This window comes from Populus alba, chromosome 17 (assembly GCF_005239225.2).
Source record: "Populus alba chromosome 17, ASM523922v2, whole genome shotgun sequence".
Taxonomy (NCBI): Eukaryota; Viridiplantae; Streptophyta; class Magnoliopsida; order Malpighiales; family Salicaceae; genus Populus; species Populus alba.
Window position 1 is genome coordinate 9,538,330 of NC_133300.1, and position 22,881 is coordinate 9,561,210.

At 33.8% G+C, this 22,881-nt stretch overlaps 1 protein-coding gene across 1 annotated transcript in view; it reads left to right on the top strand.

The window, feature by feature from the left end:
• Window positions 1–22,308, top strand: part of LOC118052486 (probable serine/threonine-protein kinase PBL7) — a 38,373-nt gene extending 16,065 nt beyond the window's left edge. Inside the window, exons 2-6 of the mRNA XM_035063465.2 lie at window positions 19,742–19,769; window positions 19,892–20,097; window positions 20,273–20,462; window positions 21,133–21,518; window positions 21,790–22,308. Of these exons, the coding sequence (XP_034919356.1) occupies window positions 19,742–19,769; window positions 19,892–20,097; window positions 20,273–20,462; window positions 21,133–21,518; window positions 21,790–22,170 (1,191 nt within the window). The 3' untranslated portion in view covers window positions 22,171–22,308. The remainder of the gene's footprint in view (window positions 1–19,741; window positions 19,770–19,891; window positions 20,098–20,272; window positions 20,463–21,132; window positions 21,519–21,789) is intronic.
• Window positions 22,309–22,881: the final 573 nt, after the last annotated feature.

A 22,881-nucleotide genomic window follows, 5' to 3' on the forward strand; every position in this document is an offset into this window, starting at 1 on the left:
ACAATTGGGTTTTTCATCCTTTAGAAAACTTGTAGCCTCATGTCTTAGCTTTCCAACGAGACCAATCTCACTTGAAATAGAGTTCTATAACTCTAGATATAGTTAAAAATATGAGTAGAGGTCAGACAGTAACTATTGAATATTAAGACAGTAACAGTTGGTTAGTAACAATATAATTTTTGTTAATGAGCAATTTTGACTATGTTAGAGACAGAACTGAGTTCTTCTTCCTGCATTGAACTTGTAACCTTGTGTCTTAGCTTTCCAAGGAGACCAATTTCGCTTGAAAATTAATTATATAACTTTTGATATAGTTAAACATATGAGTAGAGGTTGAACAATAACAATTCAATATCAAGACATTAACAGTTGGACAGTAACATTCCATTATTTGTTGGTGAGCAATTTTGACTATCTTGGAGGCAGAACTGAGTTCTTTTTCTATCACAAAACTTATGTCCTCGTGTCTTAGCTTTCAAACGAGACCAATCTCACTTGAAATAGAGTTTTATAACTCTAGATATAGTTAATAATATGAGGAGAGGTTGGACAGTAACAATTCAATATCAAGATAGTAACAGTTGGAGAATAACAGTCCAATGTTAGTGGATGAGCAATTTTGACTGTGTTAGAGGTAGAACTAGTTCTCCTTCCCTCAGAGAACTTGTAGCCTTGTGTCTTGTTTCGAACGAGACCAATCTTGCTTGAAAAAGAGTTCTATAACTCTAGATATAGTTAAAAATCAGAGGAGAGCTCAGACAGAAACAATTCAATATCAAGACAGTAATAGATTGACAGTAACAGTCCAATGTTTGTTGATGAGAAAGTTTTACTATCTTAGAGGCAAAACTAGGTTCTCCTTCCTTCAGAGAACTTGTAGCCTCATGTCTTAACTTTCCAACGAGACCAATCTCGCTTGACATGGAGTTCCATAAATCTAGATATAGTTAAACATATGAGGAAAGGTCAGATAGTAAGAGTTCAATATCAAGACAGTATTAGTTGGACAGTTACAGTCCAATGTTTGTTGATGAGTAATTTTATTGTCTTAGAGGCATAATTGGGTTCTCCTTCCTTCAGATAACTTGTAACCTCATGTCTTAGCTTTCCAACGAGATCAATCTCACTTGAAATTGAGTTCTATAACTCTGGATATAGTTAATAATATAAGGAGAGGTCGGACAATAATAGTTTAATATCAAGATAGTAACAACTAGACAGTAACAATCCAATGTTTGTTGATGAGCAATCTTGACTGTATTAGAGGTAGAACTGGGTTCTCCTTCCTTTAGATAACTTGTAACCTCATGTCTTAGCTTTCCAACGAGACCAATCTTGCTTGAAATAGAGTTCTATAACTCTAGATATAGTTAAAAATATGAGTAGAGGTCGTATAGTAATGGTTCAATGTCAAGACTATAACGATTGGATAATAACATTCCAATGCTTATTGTTGAGCAATTTTGATTGTCTTAGTGTTAGAGTTGGGTTCTCCTTCCTTCAGAGAACTTGGAGTCTCATGTCTTAGCTTTCTAATGATACAAATCTTGCTTGTAACAGAGTTCTGTAACTTTAGATATAGTTAAATATATGAAGAGAGTTCATATAGTAACAGTTCATTGTCAAGACAGTAACGATTGGACAATAGCAGTTGGATAGTAATAGTTCGAGATTTTAACAGTAACAGTTCAAATATAAAGAAAGGAATGTTAACTATGGTTGGACAAAGAACAACAATATTAATGGGTGTAATGAGAAAAACATAAAATATTAAAAAATGACTCAAGAGAAAGACTTATTGGTTGTTAATATGGTTATTATAAAACATATCCTTAAGTGAGGAAAATTTTATGTGATAAACCTGTCATTTGCAGGAGGGACCACAGTCGTAGTGCAACAACAGCAGCAAGGAAGCACGAGTAAAGCTTTTATTGCAGGTAGGTGAATCACACATATACTTTCTAGTTAAATTCCATATTTAATATGTTACCAATGTGAAATGTGAATTATTCAAGGTGAAAGGTTGTTGTGTGAATTATCAAGTGATGAAATTATCGCTGACAAAGGAAATATAAGAAGTTGATTTAGGGCATGAACTAGCATAAATTTAGAGCATGTTAGGATCCTGAGTAAAGGAATCGCCATGTTCAGACTAGTAGACATTTAGTGTATGTTAGAATCCCGAATAAGGGGATCAATCATGTATCGGCTAGCATATATTTAGTGTATGTTAGGATCCTGGGTAAGGGGATCACCATGTATTGGCTAGCATACAGTTAATGTATGTTAGGATCCCGAGTAAGGGGATCACTTTGCATCGACTCCTAAGGGGCAATGATGATGATACTTGTGAAATTGATATCAATAATGTGTTAAGCAGAAATAATCATTTCTTATAAATCTGAAAATGGAGGTTGATAATGGGAGGGGAAACATTTTTTAGTAGCTGAACAAGAAAGAGATTCTAATGAAAACTAGAAAGGAGAAGTGAACAAAATATGAATGCATGTTGCCCTTTTTAAATTGTTAGATATTTGTGTTGTTATATTTATTGAGATTTTCATGTTTAAATAATATGTATTTTGTTTCAAGACCATCGCATGCACGACAGTAGTAGATCATAGCTTATGTTCACTTCTTATAATCTAGGTTTTAGATAGTATACCCTTGTATTTTGTAAACATGGAAATGTTTGTATAACTTAATTTGTATAATTAATGTTTAAACTTGATTGTCCTTGAGAAAGGAGAGATGAAATCAAACTTAAATTAAATAAGTAAAATAACTATGACTAATGTCTTAATCTCCCATCAATATCTAAGAGTACAAGCATTATAAATAAGAATACAATCAAGAAGGATAAAGAACATAAATTTTCATGAATTTATTTATATGCAAACTTCAAAACTCAATTAATCGTTAAGATTTAAATGAAATATATGACATGCCAAAGTGATAGGTCCTCTCATTGATATACACTCCAACACTTATGTGTTTAGGGATTATGTGTTTAGATCTCTCAAATTCAATCAATGAATATTTTCCACCATAAGCTTGCTCTTAATCTCATCTCCATTACTAAAATATTACAAGCAATGCATGAACCAAAAAGTCTTACTTTTTGGTTGTAATGGGGCTAAGGTTAAGGTGAGGGAAAAGAAAGGAAAAGAAAAGGCTAAAACCAAAGGAAATAGAGCATTCTAAAAAATAATCTTTTGAAATAAGATATCCAATCAAAGCACACTAATTTTGTATCTTTAATCACCAATGCTTAACTTCTTTTGATTTCAAGCTCCATCAACATAAAATCTTAAGAACATAAAGGAACACTTTTATTTTCTATTCTTTCTTTTTCTTTCTTTTTTTCACCTTTGGCAACTTTGCCCATCTTTTCATCAAGCATCACTTTTTTTTTCTTTTCACATAATTTCCAACCATAATTCATGAGATATCAACAAGTATATGCTCTACTAATCCTTGGCCAGGGGAAAAGAAAGACATATAAAAAGTTAAGGCTTACACATGAATAAAGCAAAGAAAAGATAAACAAGCTCAAAGAGGGCTTACTAAGGATAACATGTTTTAGGTTGACTTTTTGACTCAAGTGGTTAAAATTCATAAGGCTCAAAAGCTTGCATTGGTATAACACTAGAAAGTCAATATGGCATATTTTCTAAATCAATCCCTAGACTAATTAAACTTTTAAACTTGCATGCACACTCATTCATTCAATTTATATTTTCATCTATCTATCTCAACTAATTCTCATACATGATACTCATATTCTCATAAACCAATAGGAGTTCAAAAGATAAAACTTAGACTTTTTTTTTTTTGAAAAACAACAAAGAAAACCAAAATTCTCTCAACTCCCCTACACTTTAAACACAACATTGTCCTCAATGTTATAATAAAAGAAAAGGAGTATCAGAGAATGACAAAAATAAAGTAAAATGCTAAAAATAAAAGATAAGGGAAAAGAAAGCAAGTCTGATTGTTTTTTATTGGGTTGCCTCCAATAAGAACTTTTGTTTTATGTCATTGGCTCAACACATCACATGTTCATACTTCATAGATTGATTCAGCTAACTCCATAGAAGTGGTGAGTTCTGCCATCCAACCCTTATAAAAAAGTTTTCAAGTGATGCCCATTGACCTTAAGCACTTTGTTTGTTTCTAAACTTGTAATTTCAATTGTTCCATAAGGAAAAACATTAGAAACAACAAAGGGTATAATCTAATAAGAGCACAACTTTCTAGGAAAAAGTTTCAAATGCGGATGATAAAGAAGAACTTTATCTCTAACATGAAACTCCTTTCTTGTAATCATTCGATCATGAAGACTCTTGTTCTATTTTTGTAAATCCTTGGATTGTCATAAACATCATTACGCATCTCTTCCAACTCTTGCAATTGCAACTTTCTTGCAATCCCAGGAACACCATAATCCATGTTACATTGTTTGATGCCCCAAAAAGCTTTGTGTTCAAGCTCCGTTGGTAGATGACATCCTTTCCCATAAATCATCCTATAAGGTAACATTCTTATAGGTGATTTGTAAGCAGTTTGATAAGCCCAAAGTGCATCACTAATTGGTAGACACTAATCTCGCAAGTTAGGTTGTACTGTTTATTCCAAAATGGACTTGATTTCTTGATTTGAAATTTTAGCTTGGCCATTCGTTTGAGGGTGGTAGGTTGTGGAAGTCCAATAAGTCACATGGTATTTATAGAGTAATGCTTCCATTGAACAATTGCAAAAATGAGTGCCACGATCACTAATGATAGCTTTAGGGATTTCAAACCTATCAAATATGTGAGTTCTGACAAAATCTAAAACAACCTTAGCATTGTTAGTTCATGTGGCTTTTGCCTCAATCCATTTGGACACATAAACAACAAGAAGAAGAATATAAAGATTACCAAAAGAAGAAGGAAATGGACTCATAAAATCAACACCCCAAATATAAAAAATTTCACTTACAAGAATATTCGTTAAAGACATTTAATTCTTATGAGTGATATTACCTGTTCTTTGTCATTTAATTCACATGATTTGCAAAAGTGATATGCATCCTTAAAAATCAAAGGCCAATAAAGACCACTTTCAAGTACCTTTTGAGCTATTCTTTTTGCTCCAAAATGCCCACCACAAGATTAAGAATGACAAAAGATGAGAATGAAATGGAATTCATCTTGTGGTAAACATCTCCTAACTAGATCCACATAAAATTTTCACAAATAAGGAGTGTCCCAAAAATAATATTTAGCACCAAATTGTAACTTGTCTTTTTTGGATGTAGTTTTTGGATGTAGACAAACTTGGAGGGAATTATTTGGTAACTAAATAGTTTACCAAACTAGCATACCATGGTCTTGTAGAGGAATGTAACACATACAACTGCTCATCAAGGAATGTCTATGTTATTGTTTTGGTTTGTATATCCTTGGTCCTCAGTCGGCTCAAGTGATTAACCACATGGTTTTCAACACCTTTTTTGTCTTTGATCTCAAGATCAAATTCTTGTAAAAGAAAGATCCACCTAATCAATCTTGGTTTGGACTCTTTTTTCTTTAAAAGATACCTTAAAGCTACATGGTCAGTAAAAACAACAACAATTATGCCAAGTAAATATGACCTGAATTTTTCAAGAGCAAACACCACTGCAAAAAGTTCATTTTTAGTTGTATGGTAATTCATTGCGCTTTGTCCAACAAGCGGGAAGCATATGAGATAACATGCAAATTCTTCCCTATTCTTTATCCAAGTACAACCCCTACTGCATAGTCACTCGCATCACACATTATCTCGAAAGGCTCATCTAGTTTGGTGGTTGGATGATGGGGCAGATGTGACACCCCTCTTATGCTCATCATGGGCATCTTTACATGCTTTATTAAACACAAAATCCACTTTTTTGGCTAATAATTTGTACAAGGGTGCTGTAGTCTTCAAGAAATCTTTGATAAAGCGTCGATAAAAACCTGCATAAGCAAGAAAAGAACGATCTTCCCTCACGCATGAGGGGGTAAGACAATGATGAAATGGCATCCATTTTAGCCTTATCAACCTCTAATCCACATGAAGACATAACATGCTCAAGAACAATTCCTTTTTCTACCATAAAATAACACTTTTCATAATTCAAGACAAGGTTAGTTTCAATGCATCTTTTCAAGACTAAAGATAAACTTTCTAAACACTTATCAAAAGAATCACCATATAACATGAAATCATCCATGAAAACCTCAATTATTCTTTCAACATGATCAGAATCAATACTCATCATGCATCTTTGAAAAGTTGTGGGTGCATTACAGAGACCAAAGGGTATTCTCCTATATGCATATGTATCAAATGGACATGTAAATGTAGTCTTTTCTTGATCTTTAGGATTAATAACAATCTGATTATATCCACTATATCCATCAAGAAACCAATAAAAAAATTTACTTTCTAGGTGTTTAAGCATTTAGTCCATGAATGGTAATGGGAAATGATCTTTACGTGTAGAAAGATTAAGCTTTCTATAATCAACACACATTCTCCAACCACTCAAGATGCGAGTAGGAATGAGTTCACCCTTTTTTTTCTTTAGCAACGTGATTCCAGTCTTTTTGGGCACCACATGGATAGGCGCCACCCATTTACTGTATGTGATGGGGTAAATGACTCCTACATCTAATAATTTTAAAATTTTAGCTTTCGCTACCTCCATCATAAGGGGATTCAACCTTCTTTGCATTTCTTTTGTTGGTTTCACATTGTCCTCCAATAGTATATGATGCATACACATCGAGGGACTAATGCCCTTGATGTCAGCTAAAATCCATCCAATAGTTGTTTTGTGATCGCATAGTAACTTCACAAGTTTTTTCTTTTGCACACTTGTCAAACCTTTTTCCATGATAACGAGAAGTGTATTGTTGTCGCCAATGAATACATACTTCAAATTATCGGGCGAAGGTTTCAATTCTAACTTGAGGGCCTGTAAAATAGATGGCAAAAGCTTTTTATGTGAAAGTACTAATTCAACAAAGATATTACCATGGGGAACAGTTTGCAAAGTTTGCAAAGCCAATGCTGATTCCTACACATTTAGGGGAACACATATGTGCCTCTCCATCTCTTCTATCTTGGTAAAATCATAGCCATAGCTCAAAGCCATGCTTAATCCATCGTCATAGTCAAAATAAAAAACTTGATGCACACATTTATCAACTTGGTCATAGCCTATGATAGAATAAACATTGCTGTAAGGATATTTCATTGCATCATGAAAATTAAATTCAATTTTTCATCTCCCACTTCCGTGGACAAAGTATCCTTACGATAATCAATTTTTGTATTTGTAGTTTTCAAGAATAATCTCCCAAATAATATAGGAGTGTTGTTTACAAGAATCACATTCCATATCAAAAATATAAAAGTCGTATGGAATAACCAAACTATCAATCTTAACTAGGACATCTTCTATCACACAAAATGGATAAACAAAACTATTATCCATAAGTTGTATTACAATGCTAGTTTTAATCAAAGGCTCAAGACTAAGATAATCATAAAAATGTTTAGGCATAACACTAATGGATGCACCTAAATCATACAAGGCTCTTTTAAAACTAACATTACCAATAACACATGGGATAGTAAACGCACTTGGGTCTTTTTGTTTCAAAGGTAGATTCTTTTGAACAATAGCAGATACAACTTCACCCATACTTACCATTTTGTAACCTTTTAACTTGTAAGCTCTCTTGGTAGTACACAATTCCTTCAAGAATTTGGCATTCTTGAGAATTTGCTTAATAACATCAATCAAAGGAATGTTGAGTTCCACTTTCTTGAAAACCTCTAAAATCTCTTTTTCATTGTTCTCTTTCTTAGACCTAGAAGAACTCACAAGAAAGAGGGAATTATCTTAAAACTAAAATTCATTGAATTAGGACTTACCTTTGGAGTATTGTCCGTTGTTTCATTTTATAGAGGAGAAGGGTGTTTCTTCTTTATACTCAGTTCGATGTCTATCTCCTCTTCTTCTTCCATCTCAATTTGTTTCAACCTTTGCTCTTTAAGTTTTTTCCCACTTCGCAGTATGATCACACTAACATTCTCTTTTGGATTCAATGCTTAGGAGGGCAACTTTTCATTCATTTGTGCCTTCAATTTCGCTACACTTGAAGCTACTTGCTCCATTTGCTTCTCTAAGTTATGAATGCTTGACCTTGTTTCCTGTTGAAAAAGCATGACATTTTGTTGCAATGTCATTGTATTAAAAGCCAAGGTTTTCATCATTTTTCAAAGATCATCACTCGATGACCCCATAACATTGGAATTTGTAAATATAAGGGGCTGTCTCGCTTGATAATTTTATTGGGACTGAAATCCATGGAACTATCGGCCTTGATTGCCTTGTTGAGGCAACTTTCATAGCGTAAGTTTGGATGATCTCTCCATTCAGGATTGTATGTGTAGGAAAAGGGATCATACTTACGCTGAGATTTTGTATTGAATGCTCTATCAACTGCATTAGCTTGTTCAATGTAATCTGATGTGAACCTCATCATCACGTGGTCACGCAACCCACAATCAAGATTGAGATTTGATCCCAGAAAGCCGAAATAGGTCTGATGGGAGTGTGACACAATGGAAATTTGTTCCAAGGCACCAACACTATTGGAATGAGTAGAATGACGCCACGAAGCCAGTTAATCTTCGATAAGTCAGATTCAGTTCGTTCAAGAATTGAAGAATGCAAGAATCACTCTCACACGTTAAAACTGAAAAATTCAGAATAATGATCATCAAAGCTATCAAAATTTTGGCTTACATGAGTTTAAATCGTTCTTGAAAAATTAACCCTAATGGACCCCTTATGCGGACTTATATGAGGTCCACTCAAAATTGGCCCAACACCCTAAACTGAAAAGCCCATAACCTGATCCAAACAAGCATTGGACCCTAGCTCAAAACAAAGTTTTTATTAAGCCCAAACATTAAAGAAAATAATAAAAATAATTAATCTTTCATTAAATACCACCAGCCCTTCTTTCCTTGTGTAGCTAGGATGAATAAGGAATCCTTATAAGAAAAGGATTCTGAAACATTAATGAATCACTGCCACACTTGTGGATTATATTGCAGCTCATTAAAGATCCTTGTGAAACTAGGAAATTCCTAAAACTAGCTGCCACATCCTTGTAGGAAAAGAATCATGACCAAATAGAAAGTCCACAAGTCAAATGGAATTAAATGACAAAATTCGTACAACCTTCGTTGACCAGTATTGTTGTTCCTTCCCGAACTCTGATTGACCTGCATTTTTAACCTAAGGTAGTAAAACATGTTTGGAGAGTCCACATAAAATATTAGCCCGATCCAACGGTTGGATTGAGAATTATGACTGTTGCCTAAACCTGGACTGTTGCGCTTTTTACGCCAAAATCTGAATCTGACCTTACTTGGGTCGTATCATAGGGCTGAACCGTATCATTCCCTCCCTCTTCAAGAAGATTTACCCTCGAATCTTGAATAGGATTAATAGCGACTTCAGTAGCCTCTTTTTTAAGCCTTCAAAATCCCTTTATTGCTAACACCTTTCTCCAACAACACTATATAAAAGTAGTGACTAACAAGAATTTCAAATAAGCACATCGTACTAACCACTTGCGTACATACTTTTGAATGTAACCACAACGACTCTCCTTCGTCTTTCATCCTTTTGGCGTTGTACCTCCTTTTCTCATGAAGCTTGAAGATTATAGAATAATCTTCTACACTTATCAACTTCTCATTCTAAAACCCCCAAACCATGGCTTATTTTTTCGCATCGTTGATCTACAATCCTCCTCTATTCCCTCTCCCTTGGTGAATACATGACACAGATAGGGGGGAAACAAGAAGACGATGAAAAGAATAGAGTTTATAACAGGAAGAACACTGATTTAGATTCGAGATTTCGAATTTGACTTTTGTTTGGACCAGAACTTATCGAAAAAAACAAACAAATGCAAAAGTGATGAAAATGACTCAAACAACAACCAAATATCAAAATATGATGATAGTATAATGGCAGGAACAAAATCAACAGAAACAAAACAAGTTTTGAAAGATAACATCAAACAACCCCATTATGACAAAACAAGACCCAACTCAGGAACCTAAAGAAACCGATATCCAAATGACCTCAAATTTAATATGTAGTATTACAATACTATGAAAACACCAAAACTCAATTTATAGGTCATTCTCTTATTTCTAGGTACCCAAACTCCTTATATGATCAGTTTGCGGCAGAATTGAACCCCCAATTAAAACCTCCAGAAGCCGATATCAAAATAAGCCCAAATTTAATATATGGTGCGATCTCATCCCCAATACACATAATATGAAGTTTCAATTGATTCTAAGGTGGTTTGCTTATGGTTCACTAATAGTAGTGTTTATGTGGCAAAATTGAACGTTGAATTAAAACCTCAAGAACACAATATCAAAATAAGTTCAAATTTTACATATGATGCGATGTCACCCCTAATAGACTGAATATGAAGTTTAAATTGATTCTGAGGTGGTTTGCTTATGGTTCAGTAATAGTAGTGTTTATGTGGCAAAATTGAACCTTGAATTAAAACCTCAAGAACACAATATCAAAATAAGTTCAAATTTTACATATGATGCGATGTCACCCCTAATAGACTGAATATGAAGTTTAAATTGATTCTGAGGTGGTTTGGTTATGGTTCACCAAGAGATGTGTTTATGCGGCAAAAATTGAGCGATCCTTCAAATTTCAACTAATCCCTCTTTAACTCTCTTTTTGTTTTTTTTTTTATATATATATTGATATGATTAGAGACAGTAACAAGATTAATTATAATTTTTTTTTTCTTTTACTTAGATGATGCAGACACGAAGAACAAGAAGATGGATGTAAACACTGAAAAACTTAAGGGCACGCTAAAAAAAAAAAACAAAAATAACAGAATGATATGACCTTGTTTCGGAGCCTAGCTCTGATACCAACTAATGTGAACCTCATGATCACGTGGTCATGCAACCCATAATCAATATTGAGATTTGATAGGAGTGTGACACAATGGAAACATGTTCCAAGGCACCAACGCTATTGGAATGAGTAGAATGACGCCACAAAGCCAGTTAATCTTCGATAAGTCAGATTCAGTTCGTTCAAGAACTAAAGAATGCAAGAATCACTCTCACACGTTAAAACTGAAAAATTCAGAATAATGATCATCAAAGCTGCCAAAATTTTGGCTTACATGAGTTTAAATAGGTCTTGAAAAATTAACCCTAATGGACCCCTTATGTGGACTTATATGAGGTCCACTCAAAAGTGGCCCAAAACCCTAAATTGAAAAGCCCATAACCTGATCCAAACAAGCCTTGAACCTTAACTCAAAACAAAGTTTTAATTAAGCCCAAACATTAAAGAAATAAAAATAACTAATCTGTCATTAAAAACCATCAGCCCTTCTTTCCTTATGTAGCTAAGATGAATAAGGAATCCTTGTAAGAAAAGGATTCTGAAACATTAATCTGTCACTACCACACTTGTAGATTATATTGCAGCTTATTAAAGATCCTTATGGAACTAGGAAATTCCCAAAACATTCGAGATCTACATGCACTTGTTTTTGGTTAGTAGAACGGGTTACAGACATAAATCGTCAAGAAAACTCAAAAGAAACCAGCCACATAAGAGATTTAAAATGGTGTAAATTGAATGAAAATCCTATGCTAGAACACATAAGAGATTTATTAGTGATTAATAAAATGTCAATTTATATTCTGAATATTTATCTCTTGTTACGTTGATTAGTTAGCAAATTTGTTGTATAACTAATCCTAACCATCAAACAACCACATTGTCCACACTAATAATTTAATTCAATGACAACCTTAAGAACTAGATAAATTGATTAATCTAGACAACATAATTGTCTGCAATTTATGTTTGATTTGTTCGAATGTTCTCCCTAAGATTAATAACGTAGTTCCGCCACAATTATAAACTCAGTTGCTTCACAAGTTTATATACCGCAACTCTGGTTTTGATAGCAAATTTAGCAATAAATTGATCACAATAATAACTTAGATTCCACTCTAGCAATTAAAATAAATAATCATATGAAATAAGCATAAGAGAACAAACATATTCATTCACCATATAAACTGAAAAGAAAAGGTAAAATAATTCTCATCGTTCTTGAAATCCGAAGGTTTTTGTGTCCTTGCAACCAAGAAAAAACGTTTAGCCTTGGATGTCTATTGAACAAATAATAAAAAAAGAAAGAAGAATGCATGATTTTGGGTTTTTTAGAGGAAGGTGCATTTTTTTTCTTTCTTTTTTATATCCCAGGAAACCCTAATCTCTGTTCTACAAAAATAGTCATTTTTTAAGTAGACAATTTACATTTAAGTAGTTTAATAACTATTTTTTTAAAAATGGAGAAATAACCTTACATAAAATCTTCAAGCTTTGACTTTTGACTTAGAGGAGCTAAATTGTTGAAATAAAGACTTGAATATCGGTTTGGATGCTTTGAGATGTAATTTGGATTTGTTTCTTCACAAAACCTGTCTATTGGCAGAATTCATATGTCATCTTAGAAAAATCATATCTCTCTTATATGAGCTCTTTTTCTGCAGAAAGTTGATAGGCTGATATCTCTTTGAGTCAAGAATCCAAAAACAATGAGTTTGCATCAAATGGACTTTTTTAGCTCAAGATATTCAAGTTGGAATGATCAAAGGTCAACATTAGTAGAATGCAAGATTTGACTTTGAAGACTTTGATTTCCATGCTCTTTGTTTTTATATTTTTCTTTCCATATATGTATAGAAAGGTATGGGTGTTAGCTTTCTAATGCAATTAGAATCACTTTGTTTTGACTTCTAGAGCTCAAGCTCTCAACACAAAATATCGATCAGAGGTCAAATCTATCAATTATCTCTAATTTAGTTCTTTTTTAATCTTACATCCAAAAGTGCATTCAAAACATAAAATAAAGAATATCAAGACATTTTATTTATAAAACATAGGTAAAATACTAAGTAAATGTGGGTAAAACTCTTAAATAATCTAGCTGCATCGGGTTGCTTGGAATAATTAGACCACTTACGAGATTCCTCACATTTTATAATCAGGCAGGTCGACTGGAACAATTAGACCACTCGTAAAATTCTTCGCATTCTTCTTCCTATTGGGTAGGCCACCTAGAACAATTAGATCACTTGCGACATTCCTCGCATTTCATCATTGGGCAGGTAGCCTGGAATAATTAGACCACTTGCGACATTTCTTGCATTTTACTATCGGGCAAGTTGTCTAGAACAATTAGACCATTTAAAAAAAACAAAAAAAAAATCAATCAAAATAAAAGAGGAAGGGTTTTCACACTTATTTTTCTTTACAAAACTTACTATGTAAAGTCAAAAGAAATTGAATTTTCTGATACCTTTGCACCATAAGCATTGTAAATAGGAGGCAAATGTTATAACATAATTTTGGCATGTTGGTTTTTAATCTTATTTGGATTTTGGAGTTATTTTTATGAGTTTGGCATGTGAAGAGACTTTGTAAATTAATTGCTAAAGATAAGAAAGTTTGTAGTTTATATTTTGGACCTAGTTTCTTGTGATAGTTTTTTTGCCAAGTTAAAGTTCCAAAACAAGAATTCTTTTTGGACCTTGAATCAGACCTACAAACTCGAGCTAGAATCCTTCGCAATGGGATTCTCTACTTCCACACTAGATATTCAAATGGGAATATCTTAGCATTATGATATCGAAATAAGGCGAGTGAAAAATCTAAATTCATCTACATATCCAAGATTACAACTTTCATGTAGGACTCCAAGTTAGATAAAATCTTTTTGAAGGATAAAATCTGAATCAATCGGGTTGGTCGAAATAAGTGTCTTGGTCTAATTCAGAAACTAACAGTGTCGAGCATCCCAATATAGCTGAGCGTCTGATATAAAATGGTAGGCCTTAAGACCTTAGAAAGGTACAGATCAAGCTTTTAATATGTCATGAATGAAAATATATAGCTAGGATAGTCGAATATTGCACGAAACTAAATCAGAATCAAAGTCTAAATTGCAATAGAGTTGATATTATAACAAAAATTATTACAACAACATAATCAATTTTCAACACAAATTCTAAGAGATTTATCCAAATTTAAAAATAAGATAAAAAAAGAACAAATTGAGTATCTCAAGGACTCCTAATTAGCGTAAAATAAGAGAGATTTCAGCAGCAAGAGAAGGAGGCCATTATAAGAAACCTTGGGGAAGACATTAATATAGAGGAGGGAGAATGCCAAACAAAAAAGGGAGAAGAAGAAAACCTAAAGCCTATTATCCCTATGGGCTCCCCCCATCTTCACCATGTTTTAATGGTCATAAGCTCCATCTTCCCCTGACCAAGAACTTTAATTCCTTTATGTTACCACATTCACATCCTTTCAAAAGACCATCTTTCATCTCCCTCATCTCATAAACCCGGCAAAAGAGAACCCCATAGCCTCAATTTTAACTTGCCTCTCTCTCAGCCCCGCCTGATAACATTTAGAAAGCCAAAGCCTCATTCCTCTCCTCTTTTAGCTTCTCCCCATCACCACTAGATTCTCCCCCACAGTCCAGCAACTTCTCTTAAGACCAGCCATAACAACGTTCCAAATAATAATAAAAAAAATAGCTTTGCTTCACATTCTAAATAGTCAGCTCTTCTCTGCGTCCTACACTAGCACACAGCCATCACCAACAATCATAGTTCATCTATGCACCGTAAGTATGCATCAACCATAGCTGTAGTAACCTTCTCTTCTCAATAAGGATAGGGGATGCGAAGGACAACAGGTAAAAAAATCAAAGAAAGAGGATGAGAACGAACAAAGGAGAAGGAAACATGAGACAAACAAAAGGGACAAACATAGACAGAAATGTAAAGGAGAATAGGGGGTAGCACAAAAAAAGAAGAAGTAGAGGAGAGAGTTTCTTTTTAGCCAACAACCTCATGCCTTGATCACCATCGTCCTCGGCTTGCAGCGACTAGGTAAGTTCCTTTTCTTTCCTTGTTTGCAAATTGTTGCATACATGCATCAATGGTTTTTTCTCTCTCTCCTTTTTTTCTTATAAAAAATTTGAGACCGAACTACATAAATAATAAAAAAAAACATAAAAAAGGAAAAATAGTTTCCGTTTCTTTTAATACAAATTTTTCAGATTTATTCATTGGCGCTAGAGTTAGGAATACTATATTTTTTTGGATTTATGCAATATTTACCTACACCAGAGTTGGAAATATTCATAGGTACTATTCATGAACACTGGAGTCAGGAACATGATAAGAAGAACAAAAAAAAGGAGAGGAGAACAAATTCTTAGCAATATAAAATAAAACCAGCAATCCAGCCTGTCTTAGGCAGGACGCTTAAGGGGTGATAGTGTATCTTCCTTTTCACGTAACCAGTTTTGTATCATAGAACTTTTATTGACCGGTTAGGGTTCTTAGTGACCATAATATTAGGTGATGAATCCTTAAACTATACCTTTCCCCCTAAGAACAAGATGTCAAATATCTGTTCTTTTTTTTTTTTCAAATTTGTTTTTAATTGGTTGCCACGATGTCCGGGTGTGACACTATCTCTTGCCATTCTAAAGGTGTTCATCATGTAAGGTTTCTTCTTGATTTCTTGGTTGAAACATAGCTTTCCCTCTCATTCAATCTTTCACATGCATTTTATCAAGTCTAACACATTTATGTTTCCATTAACATGCTATAACATATATTCATACCTTTGATCTATAGTCACACAAATTCTTCAGTGACATATAAGCACAATTCTGTTTTAGCTCAAGCATATTCTAAGACTTTAACAAGGTTATTCAAAGCATTTTATTACATTAATTTGCATTATGTCCAGCCCTTTAATTTGGTCGGCCTCCCTTTAGGTTCTTACATTAAAAATCATTCATATTTTTTCATATTTCTTTTGTGAAATCTGCACTTGTGTCCTTTGATTCTTTAATCTACTCTAATCTTCTCATCTAGCTGTTAAATTTCAAGTTAAAGATGTAAGAACCTTAAACCTTTTATTTGAATTTCTCCCCCCCCCCTCTTTATCCAAATCATCAAGTAATAACCAACCAAGGAAATGATATCACCTTTACCTCACGGTTTTCAAACAATTTTAGGAAGGTTTGGTTATTTCTTCTTCTCTTCCTCACAGTTTTCTTCTCTCCTTCTCCTGCTATTCCAGCCGACCTTCTAGGCTCTTTTTTCTTCTATGTTTTCAACTATTCTTCTTTTCTCTAACTCTCCCTTCCATCAAACACTCAAGGAAGAGACATGCAAGTTGGTTTGGTTCAGTTTTCCCTTAGAAAGGGGTGAGTTACTGTAGCTATGGCTCCGCCAACTTTTGAAGAAGAGGAAAAGTCATCTCTTTTTCTCCCCCTTGTATTTATATCACTCATAAATGAGGTGGGGGTGTTTGGGGGCTGGTTAACATTGTTCCTATTCTCTCTTTAGATAACCTAGGGTTGGCTTGCTCCTTCCCCAATTCCTACCTAGGATAGCCTGGTTTTCATCCTATAATTTCCACCTAGAGCAGACTAGTGTGTTTCCTTTAATTCTTTCTTAGCATAGGCCGACCTATTACTATTTACTTTTGGGTTTTACAAAGCGTCTGCTAAACCTAAGGAAACTTGGGCCTGATGTGATGCTATAACAAATATACTTGGGTTCAGCTGACAATTGAATCCAAGGAAACATGGGCTCATCGAGATGCTAAACCTAAAATACTTGGGTTTAGTAATCAATTGAACCCAAGTAATATACTAGATCCTAAACAATCATCTAAACTAAAAGTGTTATAGATTGGATAAACCTTCATACTTTTTTTATTCTCTATATTTGGTTACATCTCAGGTCTCAAGTATCTAGTGAATCCTACCTCTAGAATAATTATATAAATTATTCATGTCAGGGGTAACGATCTCCCTACACTTATAGATATATAAAAGGTCTCTTAAGGGGCCTACCACACTTACCATATTATTAATGATATATAAGGCATACGTGTCCCTCATTAATGCCACTAAAAGCAAGGGATTTGTCAGTCATTTATTTGCTTGAAAATGACAAGGTTCAAGGGATATAAATATCCCCTAAACCATCCAAGCAACAGTTTAGAACCTACTTTTATTCTTAATAGCTTGCATATATGTTAGAGCATTAATCATCCTAAAATATAATAACAAACACCATCTATTTTTGGAATTTAAGGTTTTTTAAGTTATTTATTATCTTTATGATCTCATAAAGTTATTATTAACTTTATAATCAGAGAGTTTTTAAGTCTCTTGATTTTAATTGTTTTTGCACGCACTTAGGTTTTTATCATTAATTTGGTGCTTCCAAAGATAAGGAGAAGAAAATTGTTTACCTAGACATCTTGATTTATCATTAACCACAAACTAAATAACTTGTTACATAAACATTTTGGGTTTTGGTATATCATAAAAAAAAGCATATCAATAATTAGAAAATTTTATAATTATTTTAAAATCTAACCAATTAAATTATTACACATAAAAAAAACACTATATCTATCACTTTTCTTTTGTGTATTTTAAAAAACAAACCTATTTTTTAGAGGAAAAAATTCATATATGCCTGCGTGATTAAGCATGTTGAAGTTCAGGAACCCAATGGTGATGTAGGTTTATTTTTAAGACATCAAATTAACAGTTACATAGAAAAAAAAAACCAGTGTATGGAATTTTCAATAATGGCAGAATTGAAAGTTATGATACTCATTAACTTACAAATTATCCACGAAACTGCCAAAATTATTTCATATAATTTATTAACGTTACGAAATGGTCACTTCCAATTCTCTGACGTCACAGCGAAGTTAAAGACAACACCTAGATTCTATTGAAAACAACAACCGTGTACGGTTGTACTTTAGGGTGTTGCTGTTTTTTATTTCCTTTAAAAAAATATTTACATTTTAATTTATGTTTTTTTCTAGGAAAGCGTGTAGAAATAATAATCTGAACTTGAACCCCCAAAAAAGACCTCTTCGTTCTTTTCTTTTTGGCTTGTATTTCCCAACGGAACAAACTCTCATTTCTGCATTTCTTTTTAGAATATAAGCCGTTGTCAAGTTCACTAATTATTAGAAAATCACATTGTGGTTTTGTTTTTCTGGAAATGGGTTTTTGCCCTTGTTTCGGTTTTTCTAAAAGCAAGAAGGTGAAAAGCGATCATATCAAGAAACAGCCATCTTATGGTGAGTTTTGTCTGATAACCATGTATTCTACGATGTAATCTCTAAATGATGTTTCTTTTTCTTACATTTTGTTTTTTTTTCGTGTCTAGAATTTTTTTGATTACATAGTTTTACGGTTCTTGATTTGATAGGCATGCATCATGGTTATGGGAATAACCAAATTTCGAAACCCCATATTGATTATGCATGGAAATTGTTTCACAAACACAATGCGGATTTGGGATGAGTGGATCTCTGAGAATTTGATAGTTTTAAGAGTTATCTCTTTTACGTTATCTTAGTTTGCCTTAGTCTACCAATTCTTTAGACTGTAAAACCCATCATTTTTGCTAGAAATCTAGCCATCATTTCAGCATGTGATTTATGTTATTGAATGTAGTAGCAACTTCCTCTTTCAACCGTGTTTTGCTCCTTAGTGCTCTTTATTGTCTAGCTGCTAAATATAACTATAATTGTTGTGATAATTTGAATTTTGATTCATCTAGAGTACTAATTGATTCACTGTCGTTGCAGTGTGATCATGCACAAAATTGCGGTGTCCTTTTTATGTGCTTTCCAGATTGTCTGGAATTTATGTAAATGCTATATCTGAAGGCAAGAGAATGATAAATATTTCTAAATCAAATGCATGATAACATGGATCACATAATTGCAAGTTTCAATTTCACAATTGAAAAATATTTGTCATTTTTCAAGGCAATGTTATCTGCTGACCAGAAATTTCTATAAGAAGTGAAATTTTCCGTTGGTTCTACTTTAGCACATCAACTGAAATTGTTAATCTGATAAAGGGAGCACGGATTCTTTCATGATGTTGAAAACTTGCCTTACTATCTTATCTGTAGAGGCAAAAAAAATTATAGAGAAATACCATGCCTTTGTCATATGTTAAGTAGATTGTTTGATATACATGAACAACGCTAGTTCAGCAACCATTGTAACAAGTCTTAGTGTTTTTTTAATACATTTCTCTTCCAATGACCAGAAGAGTCTGCATATACCAGGAAATTGTTTTTGCTTCCATGTATGTCTCTTTTCTTCTTTTACATTTGTTTCCACCTTATACAAACTTTTCTCTTATTCATCGGAAAATCTTTAATGAAATCTTTTGATGTGATTTACAAGAGATGCAATAAACTTAAAATGAGAATCCCTTTATTGATTTGGTTTAGCACTGAAGCTCTTCCTTCTCTAAAGCTGTTAGTTTGGCAGGTGCTTTACAACTTTAATCAGTAATTTCAGTTGTGGGATTTTTCCTCAAATCTTAGTGCATGCCTTTTTCTAGGAAATCTATTTTGGAAAAAATCTTACACAGGATACATGCACGTTTTGTTATGGAGACTGGAAATATCTTTTAAGAGTGGAATAAAAGTAAAATTAGGATTGGAATGTACTTGATTCACATTGCTTCTGTAGGGTGCTTTCAAAGAGCCACCGCTTATAGGTAATCTGCTGTAGGTTGAGATGGTTAAACACATAATTTGCTCCTCTGGAATTTCGCACTGAACTTTCTTTCAAACATGTTCACTTCAAAAGTTTGATCTTTTTTCACTAAAATCGACACAGAACAAAGATTGGGAACAGTATCAAAAAAGAGTGTTGATTCAAGATTTAAATCAGCTGTTGTAAAAGATGGCCCCAGTGCTCATTTCTCTGCGACATTCACCTATGAAGAACTTTCATTTGCAACAAACAATTTTAGGTCTGAATCTTTAATTGGAAGAGGTGGATTTGGTGCTGTATTTAAAGGAAAATTAGAAAGCACTGGTCAGGTAAATTCGATTTGCTCAAAATACTTTCGATTTTCTTCCCCCATTATGGTACAAACAGAGGCTATTTTAGTTTCTTTTCTCATTTTCTCCCAATATTTTTTCTCGTGTTAATTCTTTTGAATTTGTTTTGACTAGTCTCTTTTTTCCTGGATCACACCTAATACGGTTGTAGCAGGTTGTAGCTGTTAAACAGCTAGATCCATCAGGTATCCAAGGCGACAAGGAGTTTCTGGTGGAGGTTCTCATGCTCTCCCTACTGCATCACCCTAACCTTGTCAACTTGATTGGTTTTTGTGCCGAAGGAGACCATCGTCTTCTTGTCTATGAATACATGCCTTTGGGATCCTTGGAAGATCGCCTTTTTGGTATATCTTCAATCTCCCTGCTTCCTTCCTTATAACATAATATATGGTTTTACTATAACGTCATTTGAAGCACCCTAGAGTACCTAGACTTTGCAATGAAAAAAATTCACGACAGCTTATGATGGAACTTCTTTCATGGAAGGACCTACAAATTTCTCATTTAAAACACACAATTCACAGTAGAATCCATTTGAGTGATTAAATTACCTGATCTGAAAAAATGAAATTGTTGTTGGTTAGTGTCTATCTTACAACAAGGTTAAATACATGAAGGTATCTCTTATCTAACCAAGTGAAATTTATAATTTTGAAAGTTACAAGAGTAAACAAGTTGGAATTCATGTCACAACATTTCATGTTTGTCACTAGCTTTGTACAGTGAATCTAAGGGATGATGATTCTGCTTCATTTTACTGTCCATTATATCTGGTATGCTTTGGTTTTCTCTTCTTCCTTCTAGAAATAAGAAAGACAAGCAAACGAAAGCCAGTGAAACAGCATGAAAAGATATTTTCTGTACACTTCATGTTGTGCAACTCATATTTCCCATAAATAGTGCAGTAAAGATAGCATGTAATACCTTGCATAAATAGAGATGCCACGGAACATCTGCTGCCGTTTCCAAGTCTTTAATAATTTAGCATGAAGTCATGACATGTTATATGTGCAGATGTGACACCGCATATGGAGCCTCTTGACTGGAATACAAGAATGAAGATAGCAGCGGGTGCAGCCAGAGGATTGGATTCTCTGCATTCTGCAAATCCCCCCGTCATATACAGGGACTTGAAAGCGTCTAACATATTATTGGAGGATGGTTTTAACCCAAAACTCTCGGATTTTGGACTTGCTAAATTTGGCCCGGTTGGTGATAAGTCCTATGTCTCCACCAGGGTCATGGGTACCTATGGTTACTGTGCTCCTGAATATGCATCATCTGGAAGGTTGACCATAAAGACTGATATCTACAGTTATGGAATTGTTTTGTTAGAGCTCATCACTGGACATAGAGCACTGGACGAGGTTAACGGTCATCAAGAATATCTTGTTAACTGGGTAATTCACATCCTATAATTCTACATATTTGTCAGTTTGCCAAAACCAGTATGTATGCTTGTTAACTTTGCGAGGATTAGACACTAATTGAATAAAGTCACTATGCTTGATTAACATTAGATGTCTGCATCATCCTGCTTATTTTTCTTTATTGTCTTTAGATATGGTATGAGAATGTTTTTTGGCCTCCTCATAATGGATTATTGGTACATTTTTCTAATCATCTTTCATTATAGCGATTTTCTAATTCAAAATTTCATTTTGAATATAGGCGCTTCCCTTGATGAAAGACCACAACTTTTCAAGATTAGCTGATCCAATGCTGAAAGGCAAGTACTCAATGTCTGTCTTAAAGAAGGTTATAGAAGTGGCATCAATGTGTCTTGGTGAAAATGCCAATTCACGCCCTTCCTCGAGTGAATTGGTGCAAGCCATGGATTACTTGTTCTCTCGTAAAAATGAATCAAAGAAGGTAAAGAATGACTGTGCCAAATGGCCAGAGATTGACTTCTCCCCAAGTCACTCAAAAATGATATTAGACAAGGATTTAGATCGGGACCTTGCTGTGGCAGAGGCCAAGGTGTGGGGAGTGAAATGGAGAGAAAGGCGAGAACAAATTCAGCGAAGTATTTCTGATGAAGACAATAGGTAGGAGGAACCTACTAAAGAAACGCCCCCTCCCTCAAAGAAGATTTTGACTATTTAACTTAGTTTATAAACCAGGAGTTTAAGATCCTTCCCTGTAGTCTATTCCTTTGCCTTATTTTTAGACTAATTCTTTTTTTTTTTTTACCCTCTCTGCTTGGGTGAATAAAATTCGGAGTGGACAATAAATTTGAAGGCATTTCAAATTGGCCGGCTTGTCAAAGTATGGCAGAAGCTGATGGATTCATTGTAAGCTTGGCTCCTCGCCAAGAACTTGAGGTTTGGCATAATTTGCCGGTTGATTTTTTTATTTTTTATTTTTTATTTTTATCATCTTGGAAATGCAGTATATGCCATATAATTATGGTGGTTAGTGTATTGACAGTTAAACGAAGTTTACGTTTAATTTCCCTTTCATAGCTACAAGTTTTTTTTTTTATTTTTTTAATTTCCAAGTATTTCCAAACTTAGGTTGGCCCAAGGAAGGTGTACAGGCCACAGGCCACAAAAGAAGAAGAAAAATATTGACAGGAATTGCATAGCTGGATGTTTATGGTTATTGCAGTTATTACTAACAACACTGAAAGAATAGAATTTATGGATTCATATGACTTAAAAGGGTAAACACCTAATGCACTGATCACATGAACAGTGTAAATTTTTTTTTTTTTTTTTCTTCTAATTTTTTTAATTTTATTTTTAATACTTGATTTATTTT